Consider the following 27447-nt stretch of genomic DNA (forward strand, 5'->3'; position numbering starts at 1 on the left):
CAGCGAAAAGGGGGGAAATCGCAATGGTCACGCAAAGGGGGGCTGACGCTGATGGCTTCGTGCGATGCACAGTCATGCAGCGTAAATAACGTAGAAATATGTGAAACAATGAAAAGAGAAGCTTGGAACAAGGAATCAAACTCAATGTATTTAAACGAAGAATCAACTAATGACACCCACATATTGATTCTATTAACAGGGAATGAAAAAAACAATGACTGACAGAACAATAATAAAGTATTCAGACTGATAGAAGAAACCAAACACAAAATGACAAAGAAAACAATAAAGGACGTGCGGCAAAAAAAAATAACAGAGAGAGCTTTGTGATTTTCCAATAGTCCCCCGCACGCAACCCTAGGTTGGGCTATTTAAAAGGCTTCAGCTGAATCTGGGTCTCGGGTCTGGACCCGAGACGAACTCTGCTTGTTGTATGGATCTGGGTTCATCCTGCTCTGCGTCATTTTCCCCTGGTTGGGAAGAAGTCGGCTCTAACGACTTGTTGTCTCCACAGTAAGCATTTAGATCAGACGCATTGAATATAGGCGAAAGGTGTCAATTTTCACGCAGTTCAAGGAGGCAGGCATTCGGACACAATCGCCTAAGAATCTTAAAAGGACCATACTTCTTAGGACTCAATTTACTATAAGTATCTACTGGGAAACACTCAGGACGCAGGTAAACCCATACTAACTGGCTGACTTGAAACTGGACATCACGACGACCATGATCTACGAAAGCTTTGTAGGCTTCGTGGTTCTCAATAAGTTTGGGGTGGGCTTGTCTATGTATGTCGTGCACGTACTCGACAACATCAAACGAGGAAGACCGGTAAGATAGGCCCGCGAGATGGGGAAACCCGGTCTCCTAAGTGGGAAGAAAAACTATCTTATGACCCTTAAAGATAAATGAGTACGTATTCTTACGGCCATCATGGATGGTCTTACGGTCAAACTGTCAGGGACGTCCCAAAATGATGTGACACACACTCATAGAGGCCACATCACACCACACTTCATTGTGGTAATGCTCTCCCATGAAAAACCGAACTAGACAACGCAGGGTGATAGGTACCTCGTTTCCTTTCTTGAATCATGCCATCTTATAAGGTTGGGACAGTTTTTCCGTTTTTAGGTTCAAGTTGGACACGACACTCTCGGACACCATATTCTCGCACGCCCCGTTATTAACGATAACATCACACGCACGCCCCTCACAGTTGCACCAGGTTCTAAAAATATTATTTCGCAGCCATTTTGACGGGGCCAACTCTCGGGATGCGGTCAAAACATGACGGATGGTTAACAAATTTTCGATGTTGTCGTCGAACTCTACGACTTTCATCTCGGCATCTCCCTCAACAAGCGACTCACCCTCGCTCTCACTATCGGACACTGACTCAACAATGCCCTTTGCAAGATGGGTATTCTTACTCACGGTGGGGCACTTGGACGCAATATGACCTAACTCTTGACACCTAAAACAACGAATGGTAGACTCACTGGGCTTAACTTTGGATCTTGTATGGTATGTGGGTCCAGACTGATCGGGTTTGCTAGGGTCAACTCCAGGGGTGGAGTTTGAGTCTTCTTTCCTAGGGGAGCTCACTCTCCTGGTTGGGAAACTCGACTTGGGTTGATTGGACTGATCACTACGGAATGTCCTATGTTCCTGTCTTCTTTTCAATTTTTCCTCCACATTCATGGCATAACTGCTTGCCTGATCTAATGACTCGACTGTGACACAACTGAAGTCATCAGAAATAGCATGACGGAGACCAGAAAAATACCTCGTGACCTGCTGGCGAGCGGTCTCCTCAATCTGCACTCGTAGGAAAAAACGATGAAACTTAGCAGTGTACTCCGCCACAGTACTAGTACCTTGACGCAGGGTCAAGTACTCCTTGTAGGCTCTCTCGGTGTAATCTGACGGCACGAACTTAGACTGCATCAACCGCTGCATCTCCTCCCAAGTCTGTACACGCTCTAGTCTCTGTCGCTCCCTCGACCTCTGTAGCTCAACCCACCATATCTGCGCTAGGCCTCTCAACCGAGTAGAGGCTAGGGAGACACGACGATGCTCAATGACATCGTGGTAGTCGAAGAAGAACTGGACGGCATAAGACCAATCGAAGAACTACTTCGCATCGAACCGACCTGCGAACTCTGGAAGCTCCAGCTTCACCCCGTATGTGGAGGGGTGCTCTGGTGCTCTCTGCTGACGGGCCTCCACCATGCCTGCGGGGTACTCATTCCATAAGGCATCATTATCCATCACGACCTCATCTCCTTCACCACGATACTGCTCTCCTGGTAACTAATGCTGACAAACTCCGACAACCTGTGGTCGGCGCTCTGGTCGAGTCAGTCCCTACTGAATTTGCATAGGAATTTGTTTCTGTCTGGCTCACCCATGAGTGGGAACCATCTGTGGTCAGCGTTGTGGCACCGGTACGACAGGTGGTCCTGCTATAGGTGGAAAGATTGGTCGGGTCTTGGGCTCTAGGTGGGTAGGAATGGGATAATATGGGTTTGGGTTATGGGTCGGGCTAGGATAGGGGTGTTGGGTCGGATATGGTATTGGGTTTTGGATCAGAGACGGGTTAATGGGTTGGTTCTGGTACGGGTATTGGGTCTGGTTGGTGTAGTGTAGAGAGATGCACTGAACCCTAGGTAGAGAGAGAGAGACGGCTGCACAGGAAGAGAAACTCGTTAATTCACATTAGAGTTGCTCTCTATGTTAAATAGAAAGAGGCCAAAAGAATAAATTACATCTAAGTCCCTTATTAAATAAAAAATTCAAATAACCTTCAAACTAAGAAGATTTAAACTTAAACCACCTATTCTCAACACTCCCCCTCAAGCTAGAGCATAGATATCAATCATGCTCAGCTTGTCATAACATTTTGAGAAATTTGGTCTAACAAGGGGTTTTGTAAACATATCTGCAACTTGATCATCCGACTTTAGATATTTGGTAGTGATATGTCCAGCTTGAACCATATCTCTTACATAGTGGCAATCAACCTCAATGTGCTTTGATCTCTCATGAAAGACAGAATTGTTCGTTATAGATGTTGCAGCCTTGTTATCACACATCATGGTCATAGGAGAGGAAACCTTCACCTGAAGATCATGAAGAACAGTACGAACCCACATCAATTCAGCAGTTGTTTGGGCCATAGCCCGATATTCTGATTCTGCACTCGACCTAGAAACCACATTTTGTTTCTTACTTCTCCAAGAAATCAAGTTGTCTCCCAGAAACACACAGAATCCTGTGGTAGATTTTCTATCCACTACAGATCCTGCATAGTCAGCATCAGAATAGGTCACTATCTCCAGAGTTCCACCTTTCCTGAACAATAACCCTTTTCCAAGAGAAGATTTTAGATATCTGAGAATCATAATAGCTGCATTCTAGTGTACCTCAGTTGATTTGTCCATAAACTGGTTAACTTTGCTTACTGCTAAAGCAATATCCGGCCTGGTCCCAGTTACATACAGTAGCTTCCCTACTAGGGAGCGATAGCTTTTGCTATCAACCGGTTTTGACCCTTCTTCAAACAACTGAACTTTATGGTCCATGGGAATATTTGTTGGTTTAGCTCCCAACATTCATGTTTCCTTTACTAAGTCAAGAACATACTTCCGTTGAGACAAACCATCCCTTCACGGCTCCTGGCAACTTCTATACCCAGAAAATACCTGAGTGAACCAAGGTCTTTTGTAACAAAGTGTTTTTGAAGATGAGCCTTTGTGGCTTCAATAGCTTTCACATCATCTCCTGTAAGAATGATGTCATCCACATATACCACCATAACAACTATGCGAGAGCTAGTTTTCTTGATAAATAGTGTATGATCGGCTGCTGACCTATTAAAGCCAAAGTGTGACATCACTTCAAACAACTTTTGAAACCATGCACGAGGACTTTGTTTCAAGCCATAAATCGCCTTTCTCAATCTACACACCTTCTGACACTCCCCCTCAACCTCAAATCCTGGAGGTTGTTGCATGTAAACGGTCTCAGATAGATCCCCATATAGAAATGCATTTTTCACATCTAATTGGTACAAGCTCCAACCATGTTGAACAGCTACTGAGAGAACAAGGCGAATGGTACTCATCCGTGCAACAGGAGAAAAGGTTTCAAAGAAATCAATACCATATGTCTGAGTATACCCTTTTGCTACTAATCTGACCTTGTACCTTTCAATAGAACCATCAGATTTGTACTTTATTGTATATACCCATTTACATCCAACAATGTCAGCATCTGCTGGGGAATCAACTAGATCTCATGTATGCTGAGATACTAAAACATCCATTTCTTCTTGCATAGCCAGCTTCCAACGATTATCAAGCTCTGCCTGCTGATAGTTCAGAGGAATAGTTTCAGCAGATAAGGCTGAAATAAAAGACTTCATTTGATTTCCAATTCTGGCATCGGAGACAAAATGAGATATGGAATATAAGGTACATTGTCGTGTCCCCTTTCGTAGAGCAATAGGTCTGTTATCATCATGAAGATCACTATTGTCAATAGAACTTACCTCAGGGGAAGAAGAAGATGAAGGCACTTGCGAAGGTAGAGCTCTACGCACATATACCAATGTTGGATTATGAAATCTAGAAGAGGATGAAGGTTGGTTCGGTAATGAGGGCACGGATTCCAAAGGAAAAGGAGGTATAGGTAATGGAAAAGACTCAGCTGGATCAACCTGCAGCGGGGAACAGGTACTAGAGTAATATAGAGTGGATTCCAAGAAAGATACATCCGCACTGACATACTCTCGGCGAGAAATAGGATCAATACATCGATATCCCTTTTGATTTTTGGGATAACCTATAAATATGCATTTTGTAGCTTGAGCAGCTAATTTATCACGGTCAGGGCCAAGTTTGTGTACAAAACAAACACATCCAAATATTTTGGGCGAGAAAGAGAAGAGTGGGGAATTGGGTTTTAGGATATGTAATGGAATTTGATCACCCACGGAAGAAGAAGGCATGCGGTTGATCAGGTAACACGCAGTGGTAATCGCATCACCCCACTATAACGCAGGAACATTAGATTGAATCATAATGGTCCGGGCAACATCAAGCAGGTGCCTATGTTTTCGCTCAGCCACCCCATTTTGTTGAGATGAATAGGCACAGGAAGTTTGAGGTTGAATGTCATGATCTTGGTAAAATTGTAACAGAACTTTTGATTTAAACTCAAGAGCATTATCAGTGCGAACAATCTTGACAATGGATTCAAACTGAGTTTTTATTTCAAGAATTAAGGATCTGATAATACTTGGAACTTCAGATCGTTCTTTTATTAGAAAGACCCATGACAACTTAGAGAAGTCATCAACAATAACTAGATAGTATCGACACTGAGTCCTAGTAGGAATCTTACTAGGACCCCATACATCTGCATGAAGAAGTTCAAACACTTTATTACTAGACTGACTCTGACTCGAAGGGAACGAACCTCGATGATGTTTGCCCAGCTAACATGCTTCACACTGAAAAGATGTGGTGGAAGGAATTTGAGGAAAGACCGAACGAAGCTTTGACAATGAAGGGTGACCAAGACGACGATGCCACTGAACAGGACTGAATGAATGTTCCACGGCAGCATGAACATTACCCATTGGATGATATAGGTAGTAAACTCCATTTTCTTCATAGCCTCCACCAATCTTCTTCCCCGTCAGCAAATCCTGAAAATAACAACCCATCGGATCAAATATTACTCTACAGTTTTGTTCTTTTATAAGGCAACTAAGAGAGAGTAAACTTTAAGGAAAGTTTAGAGCATGAAGAACATTTTGCAACTGTAATAAGGAGGATATAGAAATATTTTCCTAACCAACAACCGAGGAGAAACTCCCATCGGCTAATGAGACTCTTCGATGAGCATTAATATCCTTTAGATCTGAAAAAACAAGAGAATTTCCACACAAATGTCTAGATGCACCAGAGTCAATAATTCACTTACTGTCAGTCGGATGAAAATGATTTTTGATTGAATAGGCAACACCAGCTACAGGAGGGGTGGAACTCACAGGACGAAGAGCTATCAGCTCATCATATTCAGCACGACTGAGGGTGATATTACTGTCACTTGCAGATATATTTTCCTGTACCTTTGTTGCCTCGAGAGTAGTAACATTTGCTTTAGGAGCATATGAATTTGATGAAGAGGTTGGCCGGCCATGTTTATCCCAGCACCGATCTTCTAAATGTCCATATTTTCCACAGAATGTACATTGAAGCTTTCCTCTGCCTCTCATACCTCGTCCACGACCTCGTTCTCTGATATTCTGAATATTTCTACGCCCATAACCAGAGGAGACAACTAGAGCAGATGATTGGGTCACAGGCTGTGATTGTGGAAGAGATATCGCAAGTCTACTCAGGCGATTGTATGCATCAGCAAGAGTAGGTACATCTGATCAAGTCAACATTTGGACTTTTGCAACAGAGAATTCTGAAGATAAACCTATAAGAAACCGAGCAACCATAGTCTGTTCTTGATGATCCTTCTGCTTCGAACAACAAAGAGGCTTGTGAGCATTGAATCTTTCAAACACAACTTTTACTGATCCATAATACTGGGCTAAGGTCTGATCTCCCTGCTGTAAATTATATATCTCCTGTTCGACTTGCAGGATACGACTCACATTAGTCTCTTGTGAATACATATCTCTAAGATTGTCCCACATCTGTTTGGCTGCATTATAGTAAATTAAATCATCTGCAATATGGGTTTCGACACTATTCATGATCCATGACATAACTATGTCATTATCTTCATCCCAGGTAACATATTTTGCCACTTTTTCAGTGGGTTCGTCTTCCAACAAGATATGTTTTCTACGACGTCCAGATACCGACATCATGAACGTTCTGGACCACCTGGCATAGTTAGTTTCATTCAACCTTACAGAAGAGTCATACGAAAAGGGATTGGCAAATGCCTTATATTCTCCAATATGTTCCAATTTGGAATCACATTTCGAAGTTTCAGCCATACTGAAGATATACTTCTGTTTCAGCAGAGATAAAAATTTGGACAGACTTCAATCAACACAGGGAATAGCGTGTGTTACACTCACACATCAACCGATACGACAACCAGCAATTGTTCACACACACAAAAAACACGACAGTAAGAGACAGCAGCCCACAACAAGCGTATTTTCCCAGCACAGCAGGGAATCAAGCCTGCAGTTTCCACGACAGTAGTGAACAGCAGCCCACAAACATGAATAATAGTTCTAATTTTTTTTTCCAGCACAACAGGGAATCACGACCAACATAATGCATATGCAGAAACTGAATCATAGAGGCTGCTCCCATACATATATAGCTCGACAGTCATATCCCAATCACCAGCAACAGCACAACAAGTGTGATTGATGTTTCTTCCAAATAACAGGAAGTCACGACAAGAAATCACGAAAACAAAAAAAAACACGACAAGAAGATTGTTGTTGTGCCCAAACATCAGGATATCACGGCAATAAAACTTGGCAACAAAACATCACGACAGGAAATCCAGGAAATCACGGCAATAAAGCTCGACAACAGGGAATTAAAGCCACAAACTCTGCACCAGAGAATCACGGCAGAAACTCACGACAGGGATATCACGGCAACAGAGAATCACGGCAATAGGGAATCACGGCAAGAAAAAAAATAGAAAACGAGGAGCACGCATCCACGACCAGCAGCACGCATCCTGTTCCCTTAGATCTGATGACAGATTTGGGCCATGACCTTGGTCAAATCCCAGATCTGTTATTAGATCTTACACAGAAAAACAAACAGCTGGCCTGGAAAAAAAATTCGTTGGTGTAGATTAATCGTAGTTTGATCACGATCGATTCGCTCCCACGATCGATGCTCTGATACCATATAGAGAGATGCACTGAACCCTAGGTAGAGAGAGAGAGAGAGATGGCTGCACAGGAAGAGAAACTCGTTAATTCACATTAGGGCTGCTCTCTATGTTAAATAAAGAGAGGCCAGAAGAATAAATTACATCTAAGTCCCTTATTAAATAAAAAATTCAAATAACCTTCAAACTAAGAAGATTTAAACTTAAACCACCTATTCTCAACATGTAGTATTGGGATGATTCGCCCGATTGGATATGGATCAGGTCCAGTCCTAAGTTACTCGTCAGACCCAGAATGGGGTAGGTAGGATCATGGATCGAGTTGGGGTGTGAGAAGGTCTGGTTTGAACTCGATCCTTGATCCATAACAGGATGGGTCTGGTGTTGACCCGGCTCAAGTTCAAGTTGGAGCTCCGTCCGGGTCCGATATGGGCTTGGGTCGGCTGGGGATCTGAATTGGGGATCAAAATTAATAGGTTGGATGATGGATCTGGTTCGGGGCGACCCGCAAACCAGACCCAACTGGGTAGGTCAGGTAAATGAGTTCAAGGCCCGGACCCGCTCCCTGGGACCCAAAGGATGGTCCCTAGGACCCAGGTCGGGGGCCCGATATCACAAGCTCGGCACCCACTGGGTACCGCCACTCCCTGCAAGTGGATGGCCTGTAACAGTGCCCCTACGCGCAGGCCCGGGACAGTGGACCGGGTCGGTCCCTACTCGGGTTAAAGTGGTTGGGCCAGCAATCGGGCCCAGAGTCACGTTGGGACCTGGCGAGCCAAACCCAGGTTGCGGCACTGGTGTTGGGGCACGAGGCCAAACCTGCGCACCCCAGCTAACGCTGGGAGGCACAGCCAAAGCCCCGTGCTTGGTCTGGTAGGCACCGAGAGGCTGGTTAGGAGTCGTGACCAAGTCTGTCGTTAGGGAAAGTACCAGATTCGGGGTGGCAGTGCGACCACGAGGAATCGGCTGGCCGGCTTCGGCTGCGGCGGCAACTGTTTGATTTTTCGTACCGTCACCCACTCCCGATCCCGCTTTTAGCATGGAGGTCGCGCGCACTTCTCCAGACGACTCGATGGCCCCAAGTCGTTCTTCGATTCCGTCCATGCGTCTCGACAAACCGGCGACCTCTTTGCTGACGCGCTGTAGATTTTCCTGAATCGTAGTCACCACGTCAAGCACCCGCAGCACTGAATCTTCAACGATGGGTTCCTCATGCTCATTGCCACGTGCCAGATCGGTCCTCGCTTCATGAGACATCACGTTGTCGAAGGAGGAGCCCTAGGCTCTGATACCACTTTGATGCAGTGAGGGCACGGTGCTTTCACGATAACAATGTTGACGTTGATGCTTCTCGACACAGTGGTAGAGAGTGACAACCACGTAACAGGCCTGACGTTGACGCTGATGTTGATGTCTCAACGCACGATCAGTCGTGCGGCAGCAAAATAACACAGATGAAATGCACTTGATGCAGCGAAAAGGGGGGAAATCGCAATGGTCACACAAAGGGGGCTGACGCTGATGGCTTCGTGCGATGCACAATCGTGCAGCGTAAATAACATAGAAATATGTGAAACAATGAAAAGAGAAGCTTGGAACAAGGAATCGAACTCAATGTATTTAAACGAAGAATCAAATAATGACACCCACAGATTGATTCTATTAACAGGGAATGAAAAAAAACAATGACTGATAGAACAATAATAAAGTATTCAGACTGATAGAAGAAACCAAACACAAAATGACAAAGAAAACAGTAAAGGACGTGCGGCAAAAAAAATAACAAAGAGAGCTTTGTGATTTTCCAATAGTCCCCCGCACGCAACCCTAGGTTGGGCTATTTAAAAGGCTTCAGCTGGATCCGGGTATCGGGTCCGGTCCCGGACCCGAGACAAACTCTGCTTGCTGTATGGATCTGGGTCCATCCTGCTCTGCATCAACTTGACAGTAAATAACTTGTGATTCATGGGATAACTCCCTCTCCACTATATCATGGCAAAAAGTATGACATCACAGCAGTGTAAGATCCACAAGAACCAAACTGTTTTAACATTTACTGCATATTGTTCACACCCCTTTCCTTTATGCCACTGTAGATATACAAATAGCGGACTTCTTCATGATGCCTCAAGAGAACAGAATTTAGGAACTCTTAAAAATGTCCTGAATCCTGAAAAGCTCCCCAATACATTACGTTTAACAGGACATTAAGAGCATGTCAATCTATGCATCAGATAACAAGGAAAATGGAGGCAGATGCTTTAGAAGTAAACAGGACAATGTATACACCATAGTCAATAATGTCTCCAACAGAAACAATTGACAGCATGAATGCATAAACCTGAGGCACTCCAACCAAGTACTTTACAAGTGTCTTATAAACACCTGTAGCTGAACCAAGTTGAGCTAATTGTCTCCTTCTGAAATGACAACAAAAGGAGAAAAAGAGACAAAACAAGAATTCAGTACTTAATAACTATGAAAATATGTATCAAGAGGACATCCACAACATGCGCAGAAAATAACAAAGTCCCACCTCTCCATTTGTTGCTTCCATAGTAAGACATATCGGTCATGAATGCTTCCACCAGAATTAATTAGATTATCAACCTCAGCTTGTCTATTCCTCTCTGAGCGTTCCCGTTGTTGTCTGATTAGAGTACCTCGGAAATCTTGAGGCATGTAGGTCATAACTGCAAACATATTCACAGATCCCTGATCAATTATCACCACAGTATCTTAGCAACAGAATGATGAGATAAATTATTTTATGCATAAAACTAGGGAAAAGGAAAAGCATATGTCCATTATAATTTTCTTCCAAATGGATCCAAGCGAAACATTAGATTTGCTACCCTGGGCATAAAAAATTATTTCAACCAGATCAAAAACCTAACGTTAAGTGACCACATAAAACCCCATAATGTCAAACCTCAAACAGTTTATGGCGCTATTACCTCCAAACAAAATAAAAAATCTCAGCTTCCTTTCTGTGCAAATGCCAAGGTCCAGAACCAGTACGCATCTATGGATAAAGAATAATTGTAGCGTAGATGGGCAGACTTCTTACTGGTTGAATGTTAAGCTACCAAAGAGGATTAGCATTCAATAGAAAGAAAGTGTATAGAGGGAAAACAAAACGTGGTCATATGCAACCATTCTTTGCCTCATCAAACACCATTTTCTGGAGGCCAAAGAGAAAATTCTTAAACCCCACATGCTGAAGGCTTTTATGGATGACCTTAAGAAGGAAAACAGGGCAGTTGCTTCTTTGTAGATACTATATAGCTTTAGTATTGGTTATGTTATTAATAACAGATCTCCCTTATAATAAATGTACAATAATTGCTAAAAGACAATCAGAAAGCACTTCCTTAATGCATACCACTAGAACCTTGGCATGTATTTCTCTTTGAAGAAAGGAAAGTATCAAAGTACTAACAAGTTTGACTTCTTGAGTAAGAAATTCATTTTGATGGAACTCTTGAAAAGTAGCATCAGACCCGTCTTAAAAGAGCTACAAAAAATTTTGAAGCATTCAGAAGCACACACAAAGATCATGTGCCTCCTCATCAACCACGAGCACATTAGTTCCTTACATGCTTGTCTGAAAGAAATTACTCAGATAGTTGTTTTGTTCCATCTTAGATAACTCGTCATTCTTTATAGACAAGTAAACTTCACTAGAGTAGTATGAAGCAGAAGCAGAAGATGAGATGAGTGGTGGCAGGTTAATCAACAAGGAAAATAACAAAAAGCAGTTAAATGAATGTATTATCATGCGCCACATCCAATGGAGCAGGTACCAATCTAAGAGAGGTATTATGTGGGATGGAAGCTATGTCACATGGGTGCGGGTGCGACACGGGTGCGGAGCAATTTCAAAAATTTTGGACACGGGAACACGGCTATATATATATATATATGTATATATATATATATTTTTAAATATATATATATATAAAGATTGATTTTTTTTTAGTTTTTATACGTCTTTTGCCCTAAAAAATGGATAAAAATAGACTCGGTCAAAGTTGACCGAGTCCAAAATGTGGACGAACTCGGCCCCGATGCGTTGATCGAGTCCGACACTTGGTTGACTGTGTCCGAAGCTGCACCCGTGTCGGGGCGTGTCGAAATGGTTTCCCCACCCCTCCCAATAGGGAAGCCATTTTGTATGAAATAGCTGAAACCCACAGAAAAAAGCAGGGCCCATATAGGCAGCACGTGGGCCTCACGCTTTCTCGTGGGGCTGTTTGTTTTGAGTAGGCAAGAAAGGCAGTCATTCTTCATGCGAAAAAGGTTTCCCTTCCCATGAAATAAATGGCCATTAAGAGTATGTTTTGCAAGTTAGATGCAAAGATTCAGACATATGCCCCTAGAGGCATATAAACCAGAGTTACCGGAAACGCCTATAGAATAGGGGAAGCGCGCTTCCCCGGGACGCGTTTCGGAAGCGCGAAACGCAGCGCTTCCGAAACGCGAGGGGAAGCGCAGGTTCAATTGAGGAAGCGCGTCCCCCTTTAAAGGGAAGCGCGTCCCCCTTTAAAGGGGTACGCGTACCTCTTTAAAGGGGTACGCGTACCTCTTTAAAGTGGTACGCGTACCCCTTTAAAGGGAAGCGCGTCCCCCTTTAAAGGGGTACGCGTATCCCTTTAAAGGGGGACGCGTACCCCTTTAAAGGGGGACGCTATTATGGAAAGGTCGTGTTTGCCCTTAAAATTTTTTTTTTTTAAACATGAATATATTTTTTACCGAGGTTAAAATGGGTATTTTATAAAACCCGTGAAAAAATAAAATCAAAAGGGGCTTAGGGTTTTGTTTTTTCACGCGTTCCGACTCCTCTCTCTCTCTCTCTCTCTCTCTCTCTCTCTCTCTCTCTCTCAGTCTCTCTCGAGTTTTCGGCGAGCTCCGAGTTCCGGCGACCTCAAAAAATTCCGGTGGCCTCCACCGACTTCCGAAGATGAAGATGTTCACCTTCAGGTACGCTATCCCCCTCTCTCACGCTCTGTCACTCTCTCTATCTCTCTGTCGTGCGAGCTCCCCTCCAGTCAGCAACACTCTCGGTGTAGATCTATCGCAGGGTTTTTTTTTCAGGGTGTATATCAGGGTTCCTCTGTCTCCACCCGGCACCAGCACCAGCACCATGAAGAAGAAGTGCGAAACATGGGGGGTGCCCTTGCCTCAGCCACCAGCAGCCATGAGAGAGGAAGAGAGAGTCCACGGACAGAGGTCATGACCTTTGTCTTAGCCATTTAAAGACCACTGACCAACTTGGTGTGGGTCTGAACTCTGGAGACTCTGAACCAGACTGAGTCGACCAAGGCCACTCAGTCCAGGTCTGGCGGGTTTGCACCCAGACCAACTTGATCTGGGTGTGACCCAAACCGACAATGTACTCGTAATGCAGCCCTTCAACAGCCGATCAGAACGCCTCCATGCGACATATGTAGGATTCAACGCACTCTTAATTGTTCCTTCACTGTTCTCTTAGACAGTGGCCGACGACATAGGAACTTCACCGGTCAAAAACCCTTGAAGGTCTTGGCTTTCAACAAGAGCCATAACTTGAGTCTTCCACAAGAGAAAGTTGTCTTGGGTGAGTTTATGAAAAACGAAGTTAAAGATGTTTAGATTGAAGGGATATGGGTAAAGGTTTGAAGGTGATGAAGATGCGGCCATGGTGCTGACACAACTCTTACACAGATCGCTCTGAAACCATAAACAAAAAACAAGAACAGAAAACACAAAGGTATACGTGGTTCGGTTCAAAGGAACTTACGTCCACGGAGAAGAAAACAGGAGGCTGTGTATTATGTTTTGTCAAGAATAGCGACAGCTTTTATACATTCTATCTTACTGTTTTCAACACTCCCTAAACAGTAAGGTTTATCAGCTTGGCAGCCTTTTAGATGACCTTTAAAAATATGATAGGTTTGCCACTCAGTCCAGGTCTGGCGGGTTTGCACCCAGACCAACTTGATCTGGGTGTGACCCAAACCGAGTGTGGTCAAAAGAAAAAAATAATAAAAATAAAAACAAAAAAATATGGAAAATTGAGGCAATGACTATTTTCTTCATGGTGCTGGTGCTGGTGCTGGTGCCGGGTGGAGACAGAGCAACACCCTCTATCTTCTGCCCCCTCTTTTCCTCACAGTGGGCGATAGGGACAGAGGGTGGCCCTATGTCCTCCCCCCTTTCTCCCTTTTTTCAGACGATGTTGACAACCACTGTGGTTTTTGACTCGTCTATTTCTCATAACTATCAAGGGTTTTTTTGTTCCTGTAGATCAAGGGTTTGTTTGTAGTTTTTTTAGTTTCTAATTCATTATCGCAGCCGTTTTTTTTATTCATTCTGCATGAAGCAGTGGGTTGTTTTTTATTGTCTCCATGATACTAGTCTATTGATAGCGTAAGAAATGTAATATTAACTTCTTATCTAAACAGATGGTATGCATTCGTCACAAAACTTTTCTGATATAGCTGGCTGCTGGATTGTTAATTTGCATTGGCCATTATGTGTTGTAGCTTCTTATTTAACTCTTCAGTTGTTTATGATATGATGGTGATAGTGTATGTGGAAGTTCATTTTATACTTCATCAGTTGGCAAAGAAAATCAGTGCACCGGATGGGGTGGAAGTATCATTAGAGATAACATGATATTGTTGATGGTTTTAATGATCTTAACTATTCTACACTGATGAATAATTTTTTTGCTAATTGGTGTATAACGGGTATAATATGCAATATTATTGTTTTATTGGAGAGCATTTGAGTGTGCTGTTCCCACATTTTAAAAGCTATTTCTTCAGTCCGACGTACAGTGAGAGGCTGAGAGCTGCTGGAGGATGTGAGCTGGTACAAATAGTAAATGAACATTATCATGAAGAAGATAACCGTAATGATTTAGAACCTCAGTTCTAAGTCTATTGTCTCAGAGATCAATGTTTGCCAAGGCTGGTAGCACTTTAATGTTCTCCATTTGTGCAAAATTAAGTTGATGGGTACTTGGAGAATTTCCCAATGAGTCGGGTATTGAACTTTAGTGGAGTCCTGAAAGAAAACTGGATTTATATGTTCTTGATCTGATTTAGCAGTTCAATCAAACTATTCTCTCTCTCTATATTCTCAGTTATTTATGTTGCTTGTTTCTTATTAGAACTTGAAGTGCCTGTTTGAGTATTTAGTTCAGTGATAGTCAGATTGCACGTAATTTCCCCCCCTTTTTTAGCTTAGTCTTTTGTTTACATCCCCATGCTTTGTGTTCTTCACTCTCCATTATTTACTGTTAATAATAGCTTTTTTTAAGTGTTTTAGGTTGATTCTGATACTTTTATGATGCAGATATATTTGCATGTTCTTTGCTTCATTAATGACCATCTCAAGCTATGATCACGATAATTCTGATGACGATGACGATTCTTTGTACAATTTGGAGCATGAATCATCTAGTGGTGTTGGGAAGGGCGAGAAGAGATCTTCTGCTTGTCCATATCAGTTTGAGGACCGAAACGAAAATTTTTTTGATGAGGAAGATGAAGAAGAATATGACTTGGATGACTACTATTTTGAAGATGACCAAGATGATGAACCGCCTAGCATGCATAAAACAACAGTGCTATGGCGCCATGTATTGAAACAAAAGAAGAGTGGGCAAGGAAAGCAAGGTGGAACCCAAGTTTTTATGTGCAGGCACTGCAAAAATATTTATCATGGGTCATATACTCGAGTTTTTGCACATCTCATGGGATCTCCAAAGGGACAAAGTGTTGGGATTGCCTTTTGCCCTGAAGTTGCAAAAAATGCAGAATTGGCAAAAAAAATTAAGAGGCAAGTTCGTCGAGTGGAGGTTTCATCAAGTGCATTTGAGTTGAGGAGATCAAGAATTGATACTCCGAAGAAGCCTATTAGTATGACTACATCATCTAGTGGAAGCCAAAAAACAGTTGATATTCGTGATACCTTTAAAAAGGTAGAAAGAGATGATGTAGATCACAAAATTATCAGATTTTTGTGTGCAAATGGCATACCTTTCAATGTGCTTCGATCACCATATTGGGAAGAGATGATATCTGCAGTTAGTAAAGTGCCCGGATATAAACCCCCATCATATGAAAAAGCGCGAACAACGTTGCTTGACAGTGAGAAAGAGTGTGTTCACAGGGAGTTAAATGAATTTCGAGAAAAGTTTGAGGAGTTTGGAGTTTCCATTGTCTCAGACGGTTGGACAAATATCAAGAACAAACACTTGATAAATATACTTGCCTCAAACTGTTTTGGTTCGATGTTCTTATATGCAAGCGATTTTTCTAATGTGCAACAGTCAGCTGCAAACATTGCCGAGTTTTTGAAGACGGGATTTAAACTTGTGGGGCCTTCTAATGTAGTGCAAGTGATTACAGACAATGCAGCAAATTGCAAGTTAGCAGGTGAAGAATTAAAACAAACGTACAAGTATATTTTTTGGTCACCTTGTGTTGTGCACACACTTAATTTGATCTTCAAGGATTTGGCACATGAGTTTCATTGGTTGGGAGAAACATATTTGCAGAGTAAAGAAATTGTGAAGTATATCACAAATCATTCAAAAGCACTAGCAATCTTTAGAAGCAATGAAAAATTAGAATTAATAAAGATTGCAAAAACAAGGTTTGCTTCACATTATACTACTTTGAAACGCTTGCTTGATGTGAGGGAGAGCTTAAGGCTCACAGTAATTTCAGATAGATGGAGTAATTGGAAGCAATCATGCACAGATGAAATTATGAAAAAAAGGGCTTTTACAACAGAAACAACTGTTCTTGATGAAGAATATTGGGATTCTGTACGTTTAGCATTATTGATTACAAAACCCATCTACAAGATGATTAAATTTTGTGATCAGGAAGGCCCTATAATTGGTGAAGTGTATGAAGGCATGGACAACATGTTGGGGGAAATCAAAGACAATCTAAAAGGACAACCAGATTTATATGAAAAGATTCATAAGATTGTCTCAAATAGATGGGACAGAATGAATGTGCCTCTCCATAGTCTAGCCCACATGCTTACTCCAAAATATTACGAGTCGGAGTATCTCAAAATCCCAGCAGCAGGAGGGGTCAAACGAGTTTCTCCTGGTAAAAAATTAATTCTATCTATTTAATAAAGTTTAAAGTTAAATGATTTAATTATTTTATTATTTCATTTGCATTTCTCTTGTTATAGTTACTAAACATTTTTTTTTGCAGAAAAGGATAATGATATCTTAGACGGTGCAATGCTTGCGCTTGAAGTCATATCTTCTGGAAATGAAGAGTTATCTACACTTTATAGGTCACAACTTATGGCTTTTTCATCAAGAAGTGGAAGATTTAGCCGAAATGCAGCACGAATAGATGCACTGAATCCTACAATGTCAGTGCTTAATTGGTGGCGTTTTTATGGTGGTGATACACCGGAGTTGAGAGCATTAGCCATTAAGGTTTTATCTCAACCTATTAGCACATCTTCTGCAGAAAGAGTGTGGAGCACCTATAGTTACATTCACAATGTTAAAAGAAATAGGCTCAATGAAGATCGTGCTGATACCTTAGTGTATATTCATTCCAATCTTCGATTGATTGACAGGTATAATTAAACTGTGTTGTACTTTTGTTTTGGTATTTTTTTTTCTCTTTTTTTATCATTGATTGTTTATTAGCATTCATATTTTATATTCTTGTTATAAAAGGTGCAACAATCGCTATAAAGAAGGGCCTAGTCGAAAATGGGATATCAATCCAGAACTTCCTATTGTAGAAGAAAATACGTTGAGATTAGAGGATATGCGATGGAGAGATTTGGATGATAGTGCACAACAATCAAGCACTATTTCCAAATCCAAACATAAAGATGCACATCCAAGAGCTCCATTACCTCCAATAATTATACGTACAAATGAAGTTCAAGAGGATACAAATCAATCCATCAGAGCTAGTAGAACTGCAGATATACAAGAGCGACCATCAGTTCCTCATGGTCGGATTGATCGTTTCTTTAGCCGGAGACCTAGGCAAGGTATGTTGATATTGTGTTTTTTATATTTTAAATTATGGTTTTTGAACATTTTAACTTTTTAACGTATTCATTATAGGAAATGAAGGAAGGAGCAGAAGACATGGACGTGGAGGACAAGATGCACGTGATGATGCAGAAAGTTCGCGATCTATTGCTGACTTGAAGGGGAAGAGAAAGATGACAGATTAATGAACTCTTGAATTATTATTTTTTTTTTATGATGTAGTTGGAGTTGTCCAACTTAAAAACTTTTATGTTACTTTTTTGTCATGGTCTTATAATATTTTTTTGGTATACTTTTATTTTGAATCTTGCATGATGAAGTGAAGTAGTGGATTATGTTAATTTTAAGGTTAGACTTAGAGTTTAGAACATTGTAGCTTATAATTTATAATTTAGAAATTTATAGTTTCTTAGGTCGCTTCCGGTTCGCTTCCTATGTCGCTTCCGAGACGCTTCCCGGTTCGCTCCTAAGTGGTCCCACGCTTCCCGCTTCCTAAATTTTTGAAAGTGCCTCGCTTCCCGCTTCCGCTTCCCGTATCGCTTCCCGCTCCCGCTTCCTCGACTGGCAACTCTGATATAAACAAGCCGAACAACCTGAGTTTGTGGTGTTCGAGCTTGCCTTGTACCTGTGATGAGCCAAGTTGTGCTCAAGCTCATAATGAGTTTGAGCTTAAGCTGGCTCGTTCACAAAAAAATGCATTTTCTCTATGTCACAGGGATTCGGCCAACCAAGTGCCGCACCCGCGTCGATGCGACGCAACGCAGGTGTGCGTGCGAGTGCGGCACCGAGTGCAGTCAACCCAACCCTAGGTGCGGTCAATGCACCCAGGGTCATATATGTCCAACTTTTGGACTTTAAAAAAAAAACTCGCCCGATGAAATGGGCTGAAGAGAGGAGGATTAGGGCAAAAAAATTTTGGCCTAATCCTCCCGACCTATTCTCCCAACCCCGACACCGTCTCCCGACCCCGACGACGACCTCAAGCTACCACCGAAGTCCGATACGTTCTGTCTCTCTCATTCTCTCCTTCAATCTCTCTCTCCCCTCGTCTCTAAATGTTCAAAGAGAAGTTGCCATCTTGATTAACAAATAGTTGGTTTTTGCAACAAGTTTCTTCTTGGTATCAAAATAGGCATAAGGAAACAAACAGTTCAAATGCTACTACCCTTTTACCTAATATATATTCACACATTCTTTTTTTCGTGTCAATTGTTTTTCATATTTAAATAGAAAACCATTTTTATCAGTAATATTATATATTTATTTGCTTGTTTGTTTGTTTGAGAGAGATTCACATTTCCTTCGTCATTGTATATCATTCTCTTCTCCTTTTTCCTCATTTGTTTAATGAATGAAAATGAGAAACAAGTCTCTTCATCAGAGTGAATCGGCATTGGAGATTCTACATATGTATTCTTCTTACATCTTCTGTATCGTATATCATCAAGAATCGGCATTGGAGACTATTAATTTTAATTGGATCTCTTTAGAAACCCATTTAAACATAAAACTAAAGATACCTAATTTAATGCATGTTTTCCACTAAATAGACTATAAAGAATATAAAAATTATATATATATATATATATAATATTATATATATATATATATAATATTATATATATATAATTATATATATATATTTGCCCTCCCGCACCCCCACACCCAAGTTTTTTGAAAGTGCTGCATCACCGCACCCGCACCCATGTAACATAGCCTTTTCTTCAAAGCTGGATACAATAGGATTTAAACTTTAGACCAATTGACCCAAACCCAAACTTAAGCAGGCTCATTTACAAAATAAATACATTGTTTCATAGTTGGAAGCAATAGTATGTACACTTTAAACCTACTGCTTGCAAGCCAAGTGTTTCAGTCATTTATTCTACACTACAATACATTTACAAAATAAATACATTGTTTCATAGTTGGAAGGAAAAAAATGTGAACTTTAATAGCTTGCAAGCCAAGTGTTTTAGTCATTTATTCTACACTGCAGTACACTCTGTCTCTATGTCAAAAATATATCCATTACTACCTAATGAGAATATACGAGCCGAGCTGAGCCGAACATCTGTTGTTCATGTTCAGCTTGCTGAGCCTCTTTTACGAGTTTGAAGGAGCTTTTCACGACTCGAACATGAGCTGAGCCACGAGTTGTTCATCGCATTTTCCACAACCAGATATGAATGTTATGTAGATGATGAATGCCACCCAATGATGCTGAGAATATGAAGTAAACAATTTGCAGATAAATTAGTCACGCATCAGTCAACCATCGTCCCACACCTGGATGTTCCTACATATTTATGTGTATTATGTAAAAAAGAAACTAAGATGCAGCAGATATCATATATGTACCTAAGGAAAAGTTGTTAGCATAGCATTAGCAAGCATCAAGACTCAAAAGTAAAATCAACATATACAAAAGGAATCTCCTTGACACAGTGGAGTCATATCTTTCAAAGAAGCTTCTCCAAACACACAGAAGGAACCACATTGCATTTCAACATCTAGTTCTTTATGCATATGAAGAGGGTCTTAATGAGGGCAATGCATGGGTAGACAAGATACTAACCCACTGAGAATACATTATCAGCATTTTTTGTCTGGAAAGACTCCAAGGTCTTCAAAGTTTCCTGTAATTTGGTTTTAACCTTTTCAATAATGGCAATGATTTCAACCTCTTCATGTGTCTCTTGTCGTTGAAGCTGCAATGGCAAGCATCCAGTAGTAAATGAGATTTAGGCTAAGACAACGACCATAGAAAAACTGAAGTTCATTCAACCAGAGTAAATTTTCAATATTTTGAAACACCAAAGATCAACCTCGACCCTGCTCCATCTTAATAATAAATGTTAGCAAACAAAGCATGCAACATGGAGTATGGATTAGCAAAGACCATGATTTTCTGTGTGGATCAATCACGCTTTAAGTTCATGCGACGCATGGAACAATGTTGTAAGTTAAGAAAGCGGAAAATAAGAGTATGGTGGTAATGCATGAACATATTATAAGTGAGAGAAAGATAAACAGTTAATGCCTTTTTTGGCCAGTTGGATGTCTCCAGTAGATGCAGTATTTCTTCCATGTGCTCTCTGTTCTTCCACATGTTCTCGTCGATTTTATGTGGAGGAACCAAATTTGCTTCACGGACAACAGATTCCTCGGCTGAAACGATGCACAAGAACAAAGAGAATGATGAGAAAAATAAAGACATATTTCATTAAGTTCAACAGGGGAAAGAAACTATACGACATGCCTACATAAAAGCTGGAGCAAAAGGATTCAAAGAAGAAATAGGGCCGCCACAGCCAGACGTGGAAGAAACAAGTCATCAACAAAATCAATTGAAGACATCAGTCATGGCAAACAAGAGATTGCGTGTTCGTGTGCGAATGTATCAAATGGTGGATGCATACACTAGGGGGTGACGCACAAACGCCCATAGGAGAAAAATTGAAACAAGGATAAAACTAGGAATCACATCTCAATAAAGGAAACTCCCCTAAGCCGCCAACACAAACTCACGGACTGCATACGTTCAACTCTGGAGAATATTAGGAACAGAGATTTCCGTCTCTCAAATCGCTGGCCTTCAACCAAAATTTGATTTTGGAATCCCGTGGTTTTCATGTAACAAAACTACGAAAACAGCGCTCTTTCATTCCGATTTCCATTCGTCTAAAAGCGATACAGCGAAAAGAAGAAAAGGCGGACAATAAAGAGAGAGAGATAGTCGTCTCTGAGTAGGGAAACGAAATCGGGGGGGAAAAAAAACGATCCAGAGAAGAAGGAAAGAAGGAGAAGAGAGAACTGGTCGTACCAGGGGAAGCGTGAACCTCATCCAGCAGAACTGTAGAGACTTCACGGAGCTCCGCGGACAACCGATGGACGTCGTCAGAGAGTGGGGTAAACTCGTATTTGTCGTAAAATCGAGCCAGATATGACCTAGTAATTGGCACCAGCCCTTCCGTTGAAGCCATGGCCGGTGGTGGTGATGGTAGGTAGGTAGCGGTGGTGCTGGGTTGCGGCCGGTAGGGTGATCTGCTGCACAAACCAGAAGCCACCGGTTCGAAACAAAGATCAATCCCTATGTTAAAAACAGTAAGAGGCTATGACGGACCCGCCATGGCGAGAGCAATTCAACAACCGCCCAATTTTTTTTTTTAGCGGCAAGAGAGGGACGGTCTGACACTTCCTCCACCCACCCCCAAAAGATATCAACGGCTGTTGATCCAACTTTATTATTATATGACGAAAAAAATGACATACGGGACTCGAAAAGTGAAATCTAAACAAGGAGAAGAGAGGAGAGAGTACATGGGAAAGTGGGTAGAAGGATCTTTGGACTCAACTAATACCAATGGAGCATGTGGAATGCGTTAGGCTTGATCTAAATGAACAATGTAATCGTCATTGGTTTGATGACGTGTGATGGTATGGACTTAGAATATTTTTGGTTAAGCAGTGTCAATGGATAAGAGGACATTTTTGTTGAAGATTTATTTAAGAATCTCTCAAATTAGATGATTTTTTCTCGCATAGAGTTTGGATGCACGAGGGTACATGTGGGTTAACGTTAACTCTTTTAAAAATTACCTTAAATAGTTTTAATCGGGTATTGTGATTTGAAGTTAGGCAAATGAATGTCTAAACATCGGTAAGCAATCTGGGTACTTTTGTTTGCTATGACATAACATTATCAAATGGTCGAAAGGTTGGGCAGTCTTGAGATTAATCTTTCCTCGTTCATTACAAATCTGCCAGGCCTTGTTGAGTGATGCTATCAGGAGGTCTACAGGTGTGGCGTTACCTTTTGGATTGGTTGATTGATTGGTTGGTTAGATGTGAGCGTTATTTTTTTTTTTAAACTTAAATGACCTCTTTGATTATTCATCAAAGCACGATGGTGATGCGTTAAGAAAAGATGTGCCGGATAGTGTTACGCACGAAATAGTGCATTTGGCCAATAAAATGATTTGGCACATAAAAATGAGTTTGTGTGAGACTTTTGACTGTTAAACTAGTTTAAACTGAGCAGTATAATGTGTCACCAGTTTGCAAAAAAATTCTATACCCGTGACAATAAAAATCCGAACTTTCAACGTCCCAACACAACACCAACCGGCACAGGTCTTGAGCCCCCTTTGGTAAGTAGCACGGTTAATAACGCACGTCCTGGTGATTATGTCTTGAGTTGCGAATTGGTTTGCTTCGTAAGACCGAAGTATCAAGATTGTGTCGTACATCATTCCCGTAGACAATGACGAGCTTTTTCCAACAACTCTCCCGTCTCATCTCAACCAGCCGATACGTTGTGTACTCAAAAGTGAGACGACACGCATATTCTTAACAGGATGCAGGAACAACTTCTTCTGTTCTCTGGGCCCACAGCTACTTTGGCATGCTAAGAAACAGAACAGATGTCATGTCTTGTGTTGTCCTTGTATAACACCCCTCGCGTAAATGCATCCCCGTGCCCAAGGACAGCCAATCAACCGGTCAAGTGTCTTATCTTTTAAGTGTCCGTTTGGGAGCCGGTGATGGAGACAATAAATGGGAATTTGAGCTGTATTCTGGTCACAACTCATAGCCTCACACGTTACAGCTGTTGTTCGGTAGAATAGAGTTAAGGTGATTCAAAGAATTAAATGAGGACCTTACTCTCCTTTGCGTTCAACGTCGTGTATATAAATAATATAAAGGCAGCAGTGAGGTTATTCATGACCAGAAGCTCTTGTCTTATTCTGATAAAAAAAGAAAAGGACGAGAAGTTCGTCTTTGTAAATGACACGACGCTTCAGAAGACACTTGAAGAATTTTCAATTTCGTTTTGTAACCACCAACATTTTGTCTCAATTTCATTTTGTTCCCTTACCATCTTTTTAACGGATACCTAAATTACTTCTCATCAACTTTTTGCTTCAAATAAAAAAACTGATTGTTTTAAAAGTCATGTCTCCTATTAAACATTTGTGGCATTTGAGTTTTTTTTTTTTTTTTAAGCAAAGTGGGGTTAAGTTGACCCTTATCAATCATTGAACAAAATAAAATGTATAATAGATCACAATAATATGTAAGGACCTCAAGTCCCTTGCCACCCAATTGCAAAACTTTAGAGCTCTCACAATTTGAATCCTTTGAAATTGGAAGAGAGTATGGAGAAGCACTTCCTGAATAATAAGGTTTGGACGTCCGCATCCCTCAAGTTTGCTATTTAGGATGGCGACTGTCTCTTCTTGAGAATTCAATAATCACTCTACTAGTTCTATCAACATACTACACAATTCTGATCCAGCAATTCCATTATTGATAGAAAACACGGTGGCACTCACGATACCAGCCGGCTACCAAGTAAGCTCCTCAAGAGTCTGTTATTGTAAAACCAAATTGCCACCAATTAGAAAGTAAGCCACAATGAAGGAGGGTGATTTCATCTCTTGACATTCCTCCACTTATCAATAATAGAATGGTCACTCATCTTTGGGCTTTTTCTCTATAAATTCACCATGATTCATGGCTCACATTTATACCCTTTTTTATATTTTTTACCCATTTTAGTGTTCAAAATAATAAACATTTTATTGCCAATCTCATGTATCGGTCTTTTTCATGTACTGCTACCTAGCCGTATGGACAGGCCACTCAACTTGTCTAGCCCGCCTAAAGCAAAGCTGGACTAGGTGATATAGTTGTTTTTTTATTTTATAACAAGAAACCCTTGTCAAAGTCAGAAAAACACTGACCACTCAGCCTTATGTGGTGGTAACTTCATTTGAGAGGAAGCATGAGTGTGTGTCAGCTATGCGAAAAGATCAGGAGCAATATGATTGCACAAATATTTATGCATTAAGCACCTGATCACCCTCCATCCTTGGGACAGTCCTGCCAGTTGTGGGGTTCAAGGCCTGATAGAGGGCAATCAAGTGCTTAATGCACAAAATTTGTGTCATGTGTTTTCACCCGATCCGGACTTGTCTTTTGCGAGAGAGAAACGAATTTCGCGAATCAAACTCGACCAAAGTTTTGAAATTGGTTTTTGAAAATTAACTCGCCTCCGTTTTGAAAATTTGCGGAAAAATTCTGTTGAAAGGGATCCGCCTGTCGGTACGAGGTTCAACCGTTCCTGACGCCTTTACCAGAGGTAATTGAACCAAGGACCAATTATGTGCTTTAACTCGACTCAAATATCTAAATTATGCTCTATTTTTCTAAGAATCCACAAAGAATCAGGCTTGTGCTATGAAATTTTGAAAAGATTCAAGTTTGAGAAAATATGATATTTGCTTTGGAAAATTGAAATATGCTTGAAAAATGTTTGGAAAAGTGCTTGAAATAGAAATTCTTGGGAAATCATTGAATTTTATTGGAAATCATAAATTGGATTGGAAAATGAATTCTCAGGAAAACCTAAACTTTGGAAAATTGATTTTGAGCTTTTGAATTGTTTTTCTGAGGAAATGGATTTGAGAATTCTGGGAAAAATCAAAAAATTCATTAGAAAGAGATTTTTTGAAATGAAAATGGATTCTCAGGAAAATGAGAATTCTGAAAAAGTCAATTTCTGAAAACTTGGGATTTTGAAATTTGAGAATGTTAAAACATTGGAAAATCTTCATTTAAATTTGGAAAATCCTTTGAAATCTCATTTTAAAGTTTAGAGTTCTAAGAAAATCCAATCCTGAGAAAGACTTGGTAAATCCTTGAGAAAATTGATTTTTCTGAAATTGAAATTGGAAAATGAATTTGAAAATAATGCAATTTGAATGATATGAATGAATGACTATGAATTTGAAAAGGAATTTCAATTGAGGAATTGGGAAATCCTTTTGAAACTTTGAGAAATGCAGTGCATTTTTGAAGTTAGCTTAAGAGTGTAGATTGAATGTGGCTAATACGAAGATTATAAATCTTGGTTTTCTTCGTATTTTGACTATGGCCATAAATACAAATCCCACCGAATTTATAAACTCCATAAAAGCTTCTGCATGTGCCATTCGTATCAACGTTAGCAGAAATGTAAATTCTTATTCCAAATTATTACATCTTTATATTTAATAAAAATAAAAGAATAAAGTTAAGTCTTCTTCTTGGATGTTCCTGCAAAACTAGAAAACAATGTTAGCACAAAAATGTAGGTTTTTCTCAACTTATCCAAAAATATTAGAAATTATCGGATATTATTCAGATATAAACCCAAATTCATACCCCCTTTGAAATAAACATGATAAATGCTGAATATATTTCTAAAATAAACTTGAAAATTCCAAATTGGGGTCAAAATGACCAAATTACCCCTGATGACTTTGAAATCAGGGTTTTCTGAAAGAAATTTTGTAAATTTTGGAATTTTGAAAATCAAATGATATAAATCCAATACATTATGATGAAGTAGGATGATATGTATGAAAATTTATGAAATTAAAGATTGAAATTTCGAAATTTAGGTCAAAATGACCAAAATACCCATGATAACAAGACTATGGCCTTGAAACCAGGGTTTTCTGAAATAATTTTTGCAAAAATGAAAAATAGGAAATGCAAATGAGATTGAAATTAACCCTAATATGATTATATATACTTATTTACATAAATAAAACCCTAAAATGATGAAAATATCATAAAATATCAAATTTAACTTGATTTTCGTCTGATTTTCGCTTATAAATTCAAAGATAAACTAACATATAAAGCAAATGAACTTGGAATTGAGCCAAATTTGGCATGAACACCTAGACTAACCCTAAAAACAGAATAAATCTCGAAAATCTATTTTTTGTATTTTTTTAATATGAAAATTCAAATAAAAACCCTAAATTTTGTGATTTTTGCCTAAAATATTGATTCTAAATGGGATTTAGAGTATCAAACTTCCATAAAAATTTCCCCAATTTTATGGAGCGATAGCAAAGATTTTTTTCTTTTACACTTTCTGGTTTTGACCTATGGTCGGAGCTGTACCACTCCGGCAAGTCGGATCAGAATCTGGCGACTCTAGGATTTGGAGGAAACAGATAGGTTTCGGTAGAAAAAGTGGGAAAAATAGTAAACAGATGGCGAAAAGGCTAAAATTGTGGGAAAATATCCCTGACAAATAGAAGAAAATTTGATCTTTTTTTATCATTGGGATTATGGTTACGATTTGGAAAAGAGCATACTGTTATCAGAGACCTAAATCTCTGAAATTTCTGGATATTGGAATCTGACAGACAAAAGATAAAAATTTAAGAAAAATACTGAGACAGTTTCAAAAATCATCAAATTTTGAGAAATGATAAGAAAATATGTTAGGAACAACTTTAGTGTTGAAAGTTTTTGCAGACGGGTTACAGACTGAACGAACTCGGTCTATTACGATCTGTCTATACCGTGACGAAGGAAAATCGAGATTTTCCCAAAGGTCTAAGAAATCTGATTTTTGACAGAGGTCAAAACTAATTGGAAAAACCTCAAAATTTCTAGATCATTAGTAAATTCAATTATGAATCCACTGTGATTTTTGG

At 40.2% G+C, this 27447-nt stretch overlaps 2 protein-coding genes across 4 annotated transcripts in view; one reads left to right on the forward strand and one right to left on the reverse strand.

Moving 5' to 3' along the window:
* The window catches only part of LOC149833586 (uncharacterized), an 87238-nt gene extending 65083 nt beyond the window's left edge, over positions 1–22155 (reverse strand). For all 3 annotated transcript variants that reach the window (XR_016432703.1, XM_090010884.1, XM_090010883.1), the window contains exons 1-5: positions 21768–22155; positions 20985–21112; positions 20520–20652; positions 10436–10592; positions 10241–10319 (exon numbers count right to left, since the gene is read on the reverse strand). Coding sequence is in view for 2 of the 3 variants with exons in the window: in XM_090010884.1 (XP_089867010.1) it covers positions 10241–10319; positions 10436–10592; positions 20520–20652; positions 20985–21112; positions 21768–21927 (657 nt within the window). In the remaining variant the exon portion in view is untranslated. The remainder of the gene's footprint in view (positions 1–10240; positions 10320–10435; positions 10593–20519; positions 20653–20984; positions 21113–21767) is intronic.
* LOC149833587 (uncharacterized) lies at positions 14234–18246 on the forward strand. The gene is made up of 2 exons (XM_090010882.1): positions 14234–17937; positions 18014–18246. The coding sequence occupies exon 1, from the start codon at positions 15254–15256 to the stop codon at positions 17042–17044; it is 1791 nt and encodes a 596-aa protein (XP_089867008.1). The 5' UTR covers positions 14234–15253; the 3' UTR covers positions 17045–17937; positions 18014–18246.
* Positions 22156–27447: the final 5292 nt, after the last annotated feature.

This window comes from Nuphar pumila, chromosome 6, assembly GCF_984573655.1.
Source record: "Nuphar pumila chromosome 6, dmNupPumi1.hap1.1, whole genome shotgun sequence".
NCBI lineage: Eukaryota > Viridiplantae > Streptophyta > Magnoliopsida > Nymphaeales > Nymphaeaceae > Nuphar > Nuphar pumila.

Excerpts from the sequence above, each read along its gene's own strand:
- LOC149833587 (XM_090010882.1), top strand. The coding sequence starts at position 15,254 with ATGTTCTTTGCTTCATTAATGACCATCTCAAGCTATGATCACGATAAT.